This window comes from Aspergillus melleus (genome assembly GCF_016097325.1).
Source record: "Aspergillus melleus strain CBS 546.65 chromosome Unknown contig5, whole genome shotgun sequence".
In the NCBI taxonomy this organism is placed as follows: domain Eukaryota; kingdom Fungi; phylum Ascomycota; class Eurotiomycetes; order Eurotiales; family Aspergillaceae; genus Aspergillus; species Aspergillus melleus.
Window position 1 is genome coordinate 2,530,084 of NW_025763374.1, and position 14,469 is coordinate 2,544,552.

General features: G+C 51.3%; 4 protein-coding genes across 4 annotated transcripts; 2 read left to right on the forward strand and 2 right to left on the reverse strand.

The window, feature by feature from the left end:
* Positions 1-1,062: 1,062 nt before the first annotated feature.
* On the forward strand, positions 1,063-2,039 carry MCM1 (transcription factor of the MADS box; the record flags this gene model as incomplete). The annotated part of the gene is made up of 3 exons (XM_046091017.1): positions 1,063-1,308; positions 1,520-1,654; positions 1,761-2,039. The coding sequence occupies 3 exons, from the start codon at positions 1,063-1,065 to the stop codon at positions 2,037-2,039; spliced, it is 660 nt and encodes a 219-aa protein (XP_045946992.1).
* Positions 2,040-4,179: 2,140 nt separating this feature from the next.
* On the reverse strand, positions 4,180-5,517 carry LDX57_009292 (DUF803 domain protein; the record flags this gene model as incomplete). Its single annotated transcript, XM_046091018.1, has 1 exon — positions 4,180-5,517. One exon carries the CDS (start codon positions 5,515-5,517, stop codon positions 4,180-4,182), a length of 1,338 nt encoding a protein of 445 aa, XP_045946993.1.
* A 1,303-nt stretch (positions 5,518-6,820) lies between these two features.
* VMA4 (H(+)-transporting V1 sector ATPase subunit E) lies at positions 6,821-7,694 on the forward strand (the record flags this gene model as incomplete). Its single annotated transcript, XM_046091019.1, has 3 exons — positions 6,821-6,853; positions 6,960-7,471; positions 7,544-7,694. The coding sequence occupies 3 exons, from the start codon at positions 6,821-6,823 to the stop codon at positions 7,692-7,694; spliced, it is 696 nt and encodes a 231-aa protein (XP_045946994.1).
* Positions 7,695-8,196: 502 nt separating this feature from the next.
* Positions 8,197-10,639, reverse strand: LDX57_009294 (uncharacterized protein; the record flags this gene model as incomplete). Its single annotated transcript, XM_046091020.1, has 7 exons — positions 8,197-8,874; positions 8,935-9,088; positions 9,144-9,222; positions 9,279-9,408; positions 9,460-9,512; positions 9,562-9,663; positions 9,718-10,639. 7 exons carry the CDS (start codon positions 10,637-10,639, stop codon positions 8,197-8,199), a joined length of 2,118 nt encoding a protein of 705 aa, XP_045946995.1.
* Between the last annotated feature and the right edge of the window lie 3,830 nt (positions 10,640-14,469).

Consider the following 14,469-nt stretch of genomic DNA (forward strand, 5'->3'; position numbering starts at 1 on the left):
TTGACCGGGGCAAGGACATCTCTAGCTGCAGGGCCGGCAGCGATTATTGGCGGGGTTGGCTAGGCTTGGTAGGGAATTATTGGTTTGAACTATTTTTTTTTATAATACCGCCAACTATGTAGGATGTATGTATGTACTATCTCGTAGGTGCTGGTGACTATTGAGGGGGGGATAATTAGTAGTATGTAGTATGGTAGGGAGGGGAAAGAAGAGGTTTCTTCTGCAGAAGTGGACAAAGGAATGATTGTTCCCTTCAGGTCCCTTCAGGGTTGAGCTAGGAATTAGGGTATTTAGGGTAGGTTGCCCCCGTCGGTCTTCCCCTATCGCCTGCCAGTCCCTAAAGTCTTACTGCGTGAGTACTGAGTCCACCGTACAGTAGTTGGGGGCGAGACACCGTACGAGCCGGTAAGCATACGGCCAAGTGGGGCGGATTGAGTTGGCCGTCGCGTCGAATCTCCAATGCTTGCAGGCGGCTGCTCCAATTACGGAGACTGCCAAGGCCGAGGATCTCCATCGCTGGGTCTGGACAAACCTGGGATGATACCGGTATGGTCAGGCAGACCGGACGAGGGGAGAACCTGGCGAAAGGGAAGTGGAAGAAGAACAAAAGAGGGGGAAATTGAGAAATAATTGCCTGAGGCGTTGATAAGAAATAACAGTAGTTACCTATGTAGTATGTACATGTACTGTAGGTGGATGGATCATGGAAGTTATCTGGTAGTTCCCTGAAAGTGAGGTCCACCAGACAACCACGTGACTCACCGCCTGCCCAGGTCACTACCGCGCCATGCCCTCTTCGAACACTTTCTCCTTCCCCCGAATTACTTTCCCTCTTTCCTTCTCTCGTCCTGAACCCAAACCCTGCGAAGCAAACGCGTTACTCGATTTGGTCATTCTCCCTCCCCCTCAAAAGCATCATTCCTCTTTGGGCATCTTCACTCTCCCCCCAGACTTCGGCCTTCCTCGATTCCCTCTTCTTGCCTGGTCTTGACCTGCCTCGTCAAGTCCCTTTCCCCCCCGTTCCTCCCTGTCGCCCTCCCTTCGCCCGTCCCGCTACCCATCATGGCCGACATCACTGCCGTCGGTGAGGAGAACCCGTCTCCCACCCAGGATGACCTGCAGCAGGCCGCCGGTAACGGCGCCGCTGACAACCGCGGTCCCAAGCGTTCTCGCATGAGCGCCGACGACGACGACGACGATGATGACAAGCCCGGTCGCGAGCGCAGAAAGATTGAGATCAAGTTCATCCAGGATAAGTCGCGTCGCCACATCACCTTCTCCAAGCGGAAGGCGGGTATCATGAAGAAGGTACGTGCTTCTTTTCGCGTTTCGTCTCAACCACCATTCCTTTTTCTTCTTGCACTGAGCAAAGCCGCTTTGCATCTCCTTATTTCACATCTCTGCCGCGGTCTTTTCCATGAGATCGCCGTCCCATTGATCCCCTCGTCGGGGCTGCATGTTCGCTCGGTCGCGTCCAATGGATTTCTTAGCTAACCACTCCAATGCGGTCGCATTCTAGGCCTACGAGCTCTCCGTCCTCACGGGTACCCAGGTCCTGCTGCTGGTCGTATCGGAAACCGGTCTCGTCTATACTTTCACGACTCCCAAGCTTCAACCATTGGTGACCAAGGCCGAGGGCAAGAACCTCATTCAGGTGAGTCAAGAGACCTCTCCCCCGTCCTTGCTACTGCAAGCGATCCGAGGCGCGCAAAGCTTCACGGTTCTAATCTGATCTCGACTGACTCGTCATTAATCTCTAGGCTTGCCTGAACGCTCCCGATCCTACCACCAACGAGAACGGCGTCGATGCCCCTGAGGTGCCCGCCGAGGCGCCCGAGGACGTCGCTCACAGCAATGTCAGCGCTCAGCAGCCGAACATGCCTCGTCCCGCAGGGATTCACCCTGGCTACATGACCAACGAACAACAGCAGCAGATGGCCTACTACCAAGGCCTGCAGCAGCAACAGCAGGCTAGCGGGCAGTACCCCGGTATGCCTGTAGGCAACCGCATGCCCCCTCAGCATCAACCCACCGCGTAGGTGTGTAGTGGCGCTCTATCTAATCCTTTTTTTGCCCGCTTCTACGCATGATTCGTCCTCCAGGAAGCTTTCCGAGGGGGGTCCCAGATTCAATCTGTGATCGCATCCTTGTTTCCATCTTCAACAAGTTGCAACTCCGCTTATTTTCCGGGCCTCTCTTTTGATACCCACAACCCTATCCCCCTTTGCCAAACAATCGAATACTCTCTTAACCCACCAAAAAGAAAAAAAGAAGCAAGAAGCGGTCTTGACGTATATCATCTGAGAACCATTCGAACGAGGACGAGAAAGAAGTTGATCCCCTTTCTTTTGTAACCCAATGTATATCACGAGCCATTGGTTCGAGAAAAAAAAAATCCTTGGAAAATTGTCTCAAAAAAAAACCCCGAATCCCCAGAATCTGCACGAGTCTAAGTTGTGGTCTTAGTTGTTTGCGTGTCTCCTGTGCTGTTTGAACCGTTGACATGTGAGAGTTTGATATGACAGGGAGTCAAGAAAAGAGAAACAAAACAAGCAAAAAAGGTGCTCCGGAAAAGAAAAAGCATTGAGCAGAAAAGAAAAAGACAACCCGAAAAAAACAAAAAAAGACAGGGAAGCAGCTTCAAATTGACGATGAACCACGATGGATGCGAGCGTTTTCATTCTATTCTGGACCTCCCTCGAAGGCTAGGGCTTCTAATTGTTCTTGCTTTCTGTTCATCTCATTATCTCCTAATTCATCAGCTAGACGAACAGGGGAAGTGGCGGTGTTTCTGGTGCTTTTTCTTCTTTTGTCTCTTCTGTTTTCTGCTGGCGAAGTGGTTCTCTGTTTTTGTTATCTTTTACCTCTTATGTTTATTCCATAATTTGTTCCTATCCTGCGTTTTGACTAATTTCCCACCTAGTTCTTATTTGATCTGAATCTCGACTCTGAGTCTTTCTGTTTTCTCTCCTATCTCGTCTCGTTCGTCTCGATTTCGATCTGGCGTGATGTTGCCGATGCCGCAACAATGACATCAGCCCTCGATTGTAGGAGACTCGAGGAAGTGACCTACATCGGGACTGGGTGGGAGGTATTCAGAACTCCAAGGGGATGCTGATGCTCGTAACCTTTATATTATCTGAGATATGCTTGGTATGGGATGGATGGATTTGATTCCTGCGTTCCGTATTTCAGTTGTCGTTGTGCTTCGTCGTTTAATTCAGTATATGTATGGTATGGAGAAATTGGAGAATTCTTTTTTTTCTTTTCTTCTTTTCTAGTCTTGAATGCATGGTTCTCTTACTTTACCTTCGTCGATGTTTTATTGCATTTGGTTCGTGCGTTTAGTCTTGCCTTGGTTTCTTTCTTCGGTGGTTCTTGTCTTGTTTCTTCTGTTTCAGGTGGTTTATTTAGTTGATCTTTGATTCTGTTGAGTTAGTACCTATTTAGTTTTTCTTTTGATGTCTTAAACTCAATACAATTGAGGATTGATCTATGATATACTAGCGTGATATTGAGTAGAGTAGACGGATTTGTTCCTGTGTATGTATCATCATATCATATCTATCATATCTATCATATCATCTTATGTGAAGCGCACGACTGACTACCTACATTGCTCTCCGTATACTGGGTTCTCTAACACTGTTCTTTCTACCTATCTCAATCTAGATCTAACCATTTCCAAGGTAGCGAAAACCTTATGTATGTATGTAGGAAGACCTATATACAAGACAGAAGGAATCAAACAAACAAACACCGAGTAGAAGTGTCGAGACAGACAAACTCAACCGAGAATAAAAAGAGGAAGGGGAACGTAGATGATGACGTGAACAATCTTTTTTTCCCATGCGATCTATAGTTATATAAAGATAGATTTTTAACGATATGGCATAGGATGATGAATGGAAAGTAGGGGAACCATAGGTAGTATACTATACTGTACAGTGCGAACATACATACATACAGGAAATCTTATCAGATCGATCAGTTGGCAATGAATGTGGCGGATCAAGTATTGGAATGGAAATGTGAATGAATGGTTTCTGACTTGCTTGTGTATTCTATATTCTGAGATGATGGGATCAAGATGGATGGATGGTAGGGAGGTAGGTAGATAGGTAGATGGGGCGAATGGAGTAGATGTAAGAGGGAGAGAGAAGGAAACGAAGGACGACTTTATAGCCCGTGACTATCCTCAAATCGAGAATCAAGAGCCTCAGGGTCCTCGGAGGGCCGTCGTCGTCCGTATCCCGTCCACCGGGCGAGACTTCTCCAGGCGGTGTTGAGAACACTCCTCGGGCCTGCGAGGGGGCGGGGTCGAGAGTGAAATTGAGAATGGCTGTGGGTATTTGAGGTATGTGTGGGATTCGGGGATGATGCGTGGCGTGTGTGACTGTGGCTATGTCTATGATGAGTTTGGCTAGATGAGAAGACCTGATCGGACCGGTCATCTTGCGTACCGTATCCCCGGGCCAGGGGATGGACGGTGTTCGAATCAAGATGCCGTCTTTGAGGCTTGCGGATTTCGGCAGCTGGGGCGGAAGTTCTGCGCTCGGAAAGGGACAGTCGATGAGGGCGCAGAGGATGGTGCCGAGAGGCACGCAGGGAGCCGTCTCGGCCAGTCTTGCTCCGTGGTCGGGTTTGGAATGGGTCGGCCCGGTTGAGTAATGGGGATTGAACGTCGGTGTCGGCATATTCGTAATCGGAATCGTCGAGCTCGGCCCAGATCGAAGCTGGGTCAACGTCGGTGGAGCTCCGTTGGTGTGACGGGGAGAGGAGAGGGAGACTGGGGGTGCGTCGATGAGGAAGACCACGGGGTGGAGGAGCGGCTCGCAGAAGCGGTTCGCGTTCGCCAATCTGATTTTCTTCGTCTTCCTCGGGCTCCAGGCCGATGGGAGAATGGGGATGTTCGTCGACGACAGGCATCCCCGGTCCCAGTGCGGTCTGGGTGGGCGCGGGAACGGTCACGGCTGCGTGGCTGTCGACCACCTCCAAGCGCCACGACAGACAGAGAACGCCGCTTAGGAGCACGATGGTGCCGAGCGCGATCAGTCCCGCGTGAAAGCCTGTCAACTGCGACATCTGGCGGAAGTAGATAAGTCCGTCCAGGATGGCGATGATGTTATAGATGCAGAAGACGAACGGGTAGAGAACGCTGGTGCTGCACTGTTTCAGGCCGCGGTGGAGATAGAAAAGTTGCGTCAAGGCAAGAGAGATCATAGCGATCAAAATAACCCATGACTGCCACCGATTGAACTGGTTGACGCGGTCCACGACCGTCCGCACGAGCAACTCAACAGCGGATTTGGCCAACAGAAGCGAGTGCGCCGACAGAATCCCACTGACCAGACCATAGGACAATCCACGGATCAGCCGAACTCGGCTTGCAGGCAATTGGAGACAAGGGCTACACGGATGGCGGGTGCTGGAATGTTTGGCGCGCGACGAGGTGAAATATTTAAGAGATTTGGAACCCAGTAAGATGGCCAGCACCAGTACCGCCGTTCCTATCATCCATAGAATAAACCCTCGTCGCTGCAGAAGTGCGAGCAGTTGATTGAGTGTATGCGCGGGTTCCCCGATGGCGCCGAAGATCGCAATCAAGAGTGCGCCGATGCAGACAAGGACGGTGCCGATGAGGGAGTATCTAGTGAAGGCTTCACCTAAGATCAAGGTGGCGAAGATAGTGTTGAAAACCAGACCCGACTATGTGCCCATTCATCAGCAAGGCCGTGTGGGAAGCAAGGAAAGTATACTGACCGCTTGGAGAGTCGAGAGTACCGGGAGCGGAAGTGTCGTAATCTGGATCGTACTTCCCACGATGTTGGAAACGACAAACATCAGCATTCCCAGCTGTAGGTGGTCAGTCAAGATCCCTCTCATGGAAGATGTCCTGTGTCTCGCGCACCTGCCATCTTCGACGTTTATACGGAGGCCTTCGTAGATCGTAATCGTGCTTTTCGTCTTCGAGGATATGCGACTTGCGCTGTAGGGTCAAGCCAATGGCCTGGAGACTAGTCGAGATCAAGCCGACAACCACCCCAACCTGAGATCACCAATCCAGTCAGTTCGATTGTACATTCAACCGCGAGTAAAGATCGAAGCATACCGCAACACTCCCTTGGGGCGACAGGTCACCTAGATTGCCCATCTCGAGTATCCTCGTGCATTGGTCGCAACGTGGCGGACAAGAACCAGACGCGGGAGGGCATTAGAGCAGCCGAGAAACAGACCAGAGTATAGTCGCCATGTCTTCAAGTTGCGGAAACGAGACAAGCAGAGTAGTTAATATAGACGAGGGTGGAGGGGAAATGAAAGCAGGGGAGGGAGATAAGTTGAAACGGAGTGGGTGACCTGCGGAAGGCGGGTGGTGACCCGATCGTCAGCAGATCCGCTTTGCTGGTCGTCACGCTCGACGTTGCTCTGTAACCTTCCCTCTCTCGCTCTCTCTTCTCTCTTTCTCCCTCTTCCTCTCTCTCCCTCACTTACATCACCCCCCCTCCGATCTTTCCCCAGAAAATCCCCGTACGGTACAGGTGAGCATTCCATTCGATTTTGTTCCCCTTATTCAACGCCCTCCATTCCCCCCAAATGGCCACGGGGTGAACCTCTGGACCTCCCCTCATCTCCTCCCCTGCTGCTACATCGCGAGCTATGCTAATCCATGTCTGCTGCCATTCTCCGGTCCAGACACCTCCAACTCCGCATTCTGGGACGCTCGACTCTTTGCGCCACTTGTCTCCCAACTCCCCACTCCTATCCGACATACTCTCGACTCAGACAATTATCCTAGACGTCATAACACCCGCCCGTCAAGATGTCGCAAACCCATGCACTTTCCGACGACCAGGTACGCTCCCAAGGACCCCCGCGCCCGATCACAATCCCCAAACCCAGCACCGTCCCCCACAAGATCATGGAACAAACCATAACCGATGGGCAACCCCAATAAACAGGTCGCGGGCGAGCTCCGCAAAATGACCGCCTTCATCCGCCAAGAAGCGCTCGAAAAGGCCCGCGAGATCCAACTGAAAGCCGACGAGGAGTTCGCGATCGAGAAATCCAAGCTCGTCCGCCAGGAGACCGCCGCCATCGACACCCTGTACGAGAAGAAGTTCAAGCAGGCCGCCATGTCCCAGCAGATCACGCGCTCCACGCTCGCCAACAAGACCCGGTTGCGTGTCCTCTCCGCCCGCCAGGAACTGTTGGACGAGCTGTTCCAGCAGGCGCGGGAGAAGATCTCCGGCGTCGCGGCCCAGGATGCTGCTAAGTATCAGACCGTGCTGAAGGGGTTGATTCTCGAGGGCCTGTACTCGCTGAATGAGGAGACGGTGGGCGTGGAGGCGCGCAAGAAGGACTTCGATGCGGTTAAGAAGGCAATTGAGGAGGCGGAGAAGGAGTTCAAGGAGGTCGTTGGTAAGGAGGTGAAGGTTGAGTTGGATGAGGAGGAGCCGTTGCCCGAGGGATTGTATGTTGCCTTCTTCTGTGTCGTTTTGCGTCTGCTCCAGGCTGTTACTGACTTCATTCTCTCCTTGTTTAGGGCCGGCGGTGTCGTCATCCTGGGTTGTCAGGGTAAAATCGAGATCAACAACACCTTTGAGGAACGTCTGCGGCTGCTCGAGATCGAAGCTCTCCCCGCCGTCAGGGAGACGCTATTTGGCAAGAACGTCAACCGGAGATTCTACGATTAAATTCAGGATAATGCGCGCCTCGTGATTCCCTTTGAACCGCCTTTTTTTTCTTTCTCTTCAGATCTTCTTTTGTTGCGGCTTTCTTGTATTTATCTACTGACTGCTCCTTTTTCTGAGCTTTTACCTTGCGGAGAATCAGCATAGCCTTGTATACAGTTACAGTTATTTCTCTGGTCTTGATCCCGATTTCTGTATAGTCCAAGCTGATGGTTCTAATTGATCTCGGAAGAGACAGGTCAATGAATGGCATGGGAATGCAGCGCTGGTCGCCTGGGTGATGGTTTGAGACAAGTCAATCTGCCGAGATATATTCGTACCGTCTATAACAAGTCTATCTGGGGAAAGCTACCAAGTAACATGTGATGGAAGAGAAATTGTAGCTATCAATCATATACATCATTAATCCGAAATATTGGAAGAGTAGCTAGATACAGCTATAAGAAATCATCTCTATCCCCTCAACATACATAAAACCCCATCCGTCCATCACCCAATCAATCAATCAAGACTGCACCTCGTGAGACCCCCGTATCGGAATCCCCCCCTCCCCCTGCATCTTCACGCCCTTCCAAATCTGCGTCATCTTCTTCTGCTCCCGACTCTGACCCGTATCGATACTCTCAAACAACGTCCTCTTCGGTGGCGGCTTCGTCCTCACCGAGTAGACCACCCGATAATGCAACGCCTCCAGCGCGCCCTTCGTCAACGTGCGCTTCAAATGCGACGCCCCGGAGTCTTCGATCGCCGTGAAGATCTTCTTGATTCGGTCGGCCAACACGTCTAGTTCTGCGTTGAATGCTCGTTTGGCGTCTCGATCGGGGAAGGCGAGGCCGGACCATCCGGAGTCGAGGATTACGTTGAGTTGGTAGGTGATGGCGGCGAGGTCGTTGTAGTCGTATTCTCCGGTGTGAGTGTGTCGGTTCTTTGATGCTGCTGCTGCACCTTTGTGTTGTTTGATGTTGAAGCGGGGGTCCTTGAGAGCGGTGATGATTCGTCGGAGGGTGTGCATGACATCTGGGTCTTCGGAGAGGGGTGTTGCGGAGTCGATGATGTAGGAGAGGGCGAGGCGGGACCGCCAGTTTGCGATGTGGCTGGTCGATGGGAGCATGTGTTTCAGGAGGCGGGTTTGGAGGATGGTGTCTTTGATGGTAGTGTGGAGGGTGGTGCAGAGGCGAAGTTCCTGGTTTAGAGGTCAGAATGGCTGGAAAGGGTTGTTTTATGGGTGGTAAGGGGGACTTACGAGGTCATCGTCGGCTTCTTCAGGGATGCCTTGGAATAGGTCGTGGATTGTTCTTTCAAGCGCCGAGGAGATTTCTGGGTCGTTGGTGAGAGAGACGTCGAGGGTTAGGCGGAAGAGGAGGAGGAGGGTGTGTTCGCGGGTATCATCTGAGAGTCTGCATGGGTTAGTGGTTGGGTGCTTGGAGGTAGACAGGTGTGGGTGGGCGTTACAGTGGTGCTATGCCGGAGAGCAGCTCTAAAACAGAAAGTAAGGAAGCCTGATGTTGGATAGTCGTCGTTGGGAGATTGCCTGTGTTTGATCAATTAGCTAGACCTTTCAGATGAGATGCATAGATTCTGACAGACCCTTGGGAAGCGTGTGGGGAACAATAGGGTCAGAAACTGCCAGCGCTTTCTTGGTGGCTCCCAGTCTTTCGAAGAGAACGTCAATGGTATCAGGCCGTATGAGGGATTCCACGCGTTCTTTCTTGGAGTGCTGCGATAGTTAGCATCGACTACCAGCAACATCAATGGGTTCAGAGCTGACCTTAAATGCCCGGCAATAAGCATGTCTCAGGCCTTCCCGAGGCTCTGAGGGTACTAAGACAAGGTGAGCATAGTATTCTTGGTGGAAGTTTGGTATACGAACCAGAGTGAAATATCCATAGAAGTATATCATCCGTGAGAAATCCCCTCGACAGCGCAAAGTCAAGTATGCCCGAGTGAAACGCTCGTTCCCGCGAGTCGGGTTCTGTAAGAATGGTCAGAAAGAACCACCCGATGAAACGCAGAGACATTAACTCACCCCTCAGTGCACTCATATATGTTCCCGGTTTGACCGAATCTCGAGGAAACTCCAGCGCCGGAGCCACCCCACTTCCATAATCAAAGAAAGTCCAGATCTTCTCCAGATCGAACGCCTCAGTTCTTCGGACCGCGTCTAGTAACCGCCGCATCTCCATCTCACCATCTTGTTCCCCGAGCGCCGACGTCAAGACACCCTCGTCCAAGTGATTGTCGCCAGCATCGTCCCTAGCTTGGTCGCGTCCAAACGCAGCTTTGAGCTTGGCGACACTAGCCTCAGTCTCGTTGTCATCGACCGCCCGCGTAACGAGCGTGTCCATCGTGTTCTTATACACCTTCGGCGCCTTGCGGCCCTTGCCGAACCTCCCGCTATTCGGATCATGATTCAAACGCGGCGAAGCGAACACATCGTCGTCGGTCTCTTTCTCGCGCGCAGCAACCGCCGACGGCTTCGCGAACTTCATAAACAACGCTTCCGGCGCCTCAAGTGACCCCACGGAATCCGTGTCCTCGCCATCAGAGCTAATCACAACCTCCTTCCCATTCTTGACGATGCGCTGCGGGAGATGGTCGAAACTGGCTCCTGCCCCTCCGTGCTGCTGCGGCAGCGGCGGCGGCGGATCCGCGACACCCCCATCCCCGAAATCCAGCGGACCCAGCTGCTCGGGCTCACTCGGGGTATCCGAGGCATTCTCAGCAGCGCGCATCAACGAGCGCTTCAGCTGCGACGCCGAGTCATCAGCGCCCTGCGGGGAGGCATGGTTCGACAACAAGAACGACGAGGAGAGCTCGAGCTCCGTGAGTGGAGACGACTCCCCCGGGGCCGGGGAAGATGGTTTCGCGGGCGTTTCGGACGCGCGATCGTCATCCTGTTGCGAGAAGGCCGGCCGTTTGAAGTATCGGGAGATTCCTCGTGGAGGCATGCCGGGCTTCCCGTGTTCGGATTGAAGTTGCAGTTGATGGGATTGAAAGGCCGATGCACGGTCCCGCGGGAGTTGAGTATATCCTTTCGGTTTGTTTGGCGCTAGGCCTGGCCTGGTCCAATCAGGTGGTGAGGGTGGGGGGGGCTTGGCGGTTAGTAAGCACTTTTTCTCAGTAGGTTCTATGTTTCTATGAATATGATGCTATCTATCTGATATAGGATGAAGATGAACAATTATACAGAGATAAACAGTAGGGCGTATTCTCTGGAGCTATGCGCTTTATTTGCTACAATCTTTGTTGGTTACAAACAGAAGAGATCTTTGTTCCAGCGTCAACCGAACTCCGTACATCTTCATTATACACTTGATGCCTGAGGCACAATAGAGCGGCTCCTTCTGGGAGCCCAATCCGGACAGTATTCGACTAGGTATCTGGTTGTCCCCACTGCTGACTCGACAAATTGTCTCTCTTTGGTCTGTACGAGTCGGGTACCGGCAATCCATCTTGCCATCAGCTTCTACATTCGTCCAGATTGATCCCAGCGCAGAAATCTCTTAGCCTTTGCACGTCGGCGTTCGGGACCGACGCCGTCGGAGTCCGGACGATCCGGAAGCACTGAGTCCACGGTGGAAGCTCCGTGTGATGGGTAGAAAGGGCAGTTTATGCAGAATAAATTGAGTAAGGCCACTCGGTATATGATACTAAGTACGGAGAATATAACTAATGTAATTTTAGAACGAAAGAACAACGAGAAAAAGAGGGGTTATATCGGAGCGGAGATGCCCTCAAGCGCCGAAGCCAGATGGAAAAAGCACAGAAAACTCGGCTGGAGGCTTCTTTCGAGGCCCGCATTCCGGTGGCTGCGGCGCAATGATGTCAACCCTTCTTCAGAACCGGTGCAACATCAGACAGGTCGTACCATGGAACCAAGATATATTTCCCGACATCCGGTTATAGATAGGAGCTACTAGGAGAGTAGTTCGGGGACATGTTCGAGAAGAGTTGAAAGCTGAAACGGTCTATTGATAGACAGAGACTACTCTAATTGCCAGGCGAAAGCTAATCTGTAATATGGTACTATATATAGCGATGCGTACCGTTGATTCTGATGCACATGGATTACGGGGTTGGGAGATTGGGCCTGATGGACGCCGTATCTAAGGTTGAGCAAGGTTAACAGGATACAGCCTCACACCAAGTCCTTCGTAGTCGTATTGCGATACGATGCATTCGAGTTGACTTTGTAGAGATGCTGCGCCAAGTAGCCGAGCCCTCTCGGTCTCGCTGTCGTACGTCAGGCAGACAGGCAGACATGTTCCTCTTTAAGTAACCAGCTAGTTACTCCGAACAGTTTATTTATGTTGGGAGAAATTCAGGAGAAGGAACATCATGACTGATCGGTGATCAATCGCATACAGATCTCCGCATCTGAGCCAGTTTCCCCGTTGCCTGATACCCCTGGCCAATCTATGGAGGATCGGAAGTTGACATATTCCGCCTTGCCGACGGGCTGTACTGGACGCCGTGGACGGCCAAGGGGCTGGGAAGTGCAGATCGAACTTTAGCCCTTTCGCCGTTCTCCACACCAGTTCGCGGTCGATCGGACCGCAACGCCAGCCTGTCATAAACATCGCACGCGAGTTACTGGGTGAAGTCATACAGAGCGTGTCCTGACTCCTGAGTAGATAGTATCTAAGCCGCGTACATTTACGGGGTATGGGTGAGACAATCATCTGACATCAGATTGTGAGAAAGTATAAAGATCAGCAGAAACCAGAAGTATACAGAGGGGTTACTCCGGTGTTCTGAGAGTCAATCTAACAAGATGACACTGTGTACACAATTGCACGACCTTACGAAATAGGATGACGATGAATTATGCCACTTGGCATGGTGGGCAATGGACGGAACATTGTCCGTCTGGGGATTCCGGAGAAGGATTTAAAGCACCCATTTTTTTTTTCTTTCGTTTTCTTCTCGTTCTCGGTCGGCTCTCCCCGGATGGCTTCTTGTAGTCCGTACTTTCTCCCATTCCATGCCTCCGGCACTGAAGGGATAAACAATGAAAGTCAAAAGAATTGATTACCGATCGGAAGGGTAGGGATTCCAGAATTACACAGAAAATAAAAGGGAAGAATGAATGAAAAGAAAAAAAAATCCCACCGTGCACTGCTCACGTAACGGACGGAGCCCCAAGGAAATTACCCTGGTAATTAAATGAGTCTAAACCAATGGATAAGGGGGGGACCTTGAATATGTCTCATAGCAGAAATTTAATCCAACAGAATTGAGGTTATCGACATGCATCCAGCGAGAGAAGATCACTTGCCAGCCCCAATCACAGTCCCAAAAGTACCCGACAACCACCGTCAGGATGGAGCCCGACTTTACTGCTTCGAGCGATCCAACAGGCCTGCCAAGCCCTGAAAAGGAGAGGGAAAAGGGGGTTTTGTCGTGGATGGGGAACTCGGTCGTTAACCCAAGGAATTCCCATCTGTTTGGTATGACAACCGCCTCGATCCGAAGGAATCTCCGGGCAGGACTGAAGTACTACGGAGTATAGAGATGGTGGTGACCTATATTTAATTTACGATGCACAGTCCATGTGCGTCAAAAGAGTAAGAAGATGCAACATGTACGGATAAAATGTACACCGTACGGAGTACCGTGTAGTCTCCTACAGTGAACAGCCTCCTCTGCCAGGGCTCCGCGAGTGGACCGCCTGGCATAAGCATGTGCCGTCTCCGACAGCTTTTAGCCTGTTTCAGTCCCCATCGATCCATTCTCCGACTCGCGGAAAGTGGGTGACACTTTGGCTCCCATGGAAGCCGTCGTTCTGGCACTGTTCAAGTATTAATCTTTAATACAATGCGTTTATGAGGCAACATACTCCGTGCTAAGTATATCTCCTCTACGTTCCTCGGTGTATATTCATTTGACAGGCCCTTCGACTGCCACCGACGAGAATCACCAGGTTCCCTGGGTAACATTCTGGTCCGCCTCCAATAATGACACCGGACATACCGTTTCTCCCTCGACGGTACATAACTGCTGGTACAAGTGTACATGCCGTAGCTTCCGGCCCGGCTGGCTTTGCCCGTCAGGTATTCCCCAGGTTGGCAGCTCAGCAACAAGCACGATCGATCTAGGGTCGTTAATTCCGGTTGACGAGGTGGCCAAATTGGGGGGTTTGACGGAGAAATAAATGTTCACATCAAAAAAAGAACAAAATGGTAAAGAGAAAGAGAGAGAAAAAAAAAAAAAAGACCGAATGACCCGTGCGGAATAAGCTCGGGTAAGGAATAAGGATACGGGGGGCACGGCACCCGGGGAGCATTTTACTTTAGTAGGTACTAGGGAGTCTAGATTGTTAGACACTGATTAAATCCATAATAGATCAGGTCAACCGTTTAAGGGTCCGACATGGATTTCGCACGACGAACCTTTCCGAATTACCGGATCTTAGACTGAGTAAGAGACTAAGAGTATACTTCAGGGCGACCGTTGAACCGTCCTTGCCACCACCTTCCGTCAGATTTTTTCGAGGGGAACCAAATAATGCTGCGAGGCTGGCGATATCCAGAATCCATGGCTGGGCTGCTTTGTTGCCCTCGTGGAGGTCCGGTAAGCTAGGCTGGTAATCTTACCGTTATGCAGCCCTGCCCGGCACCCTGAAGAAAAAGAATGATGTAAATAAGACATGAACTAATCTATTAATCTGACATAAAAAACCGCCAACGATGGGGTTGGGGCGCTTTTGGGACAGAAAGAAATTGAAGAGAATCAAAGTAAGAAGAACAGACAGGGTGACACCTGTAGCCTGTAGGTC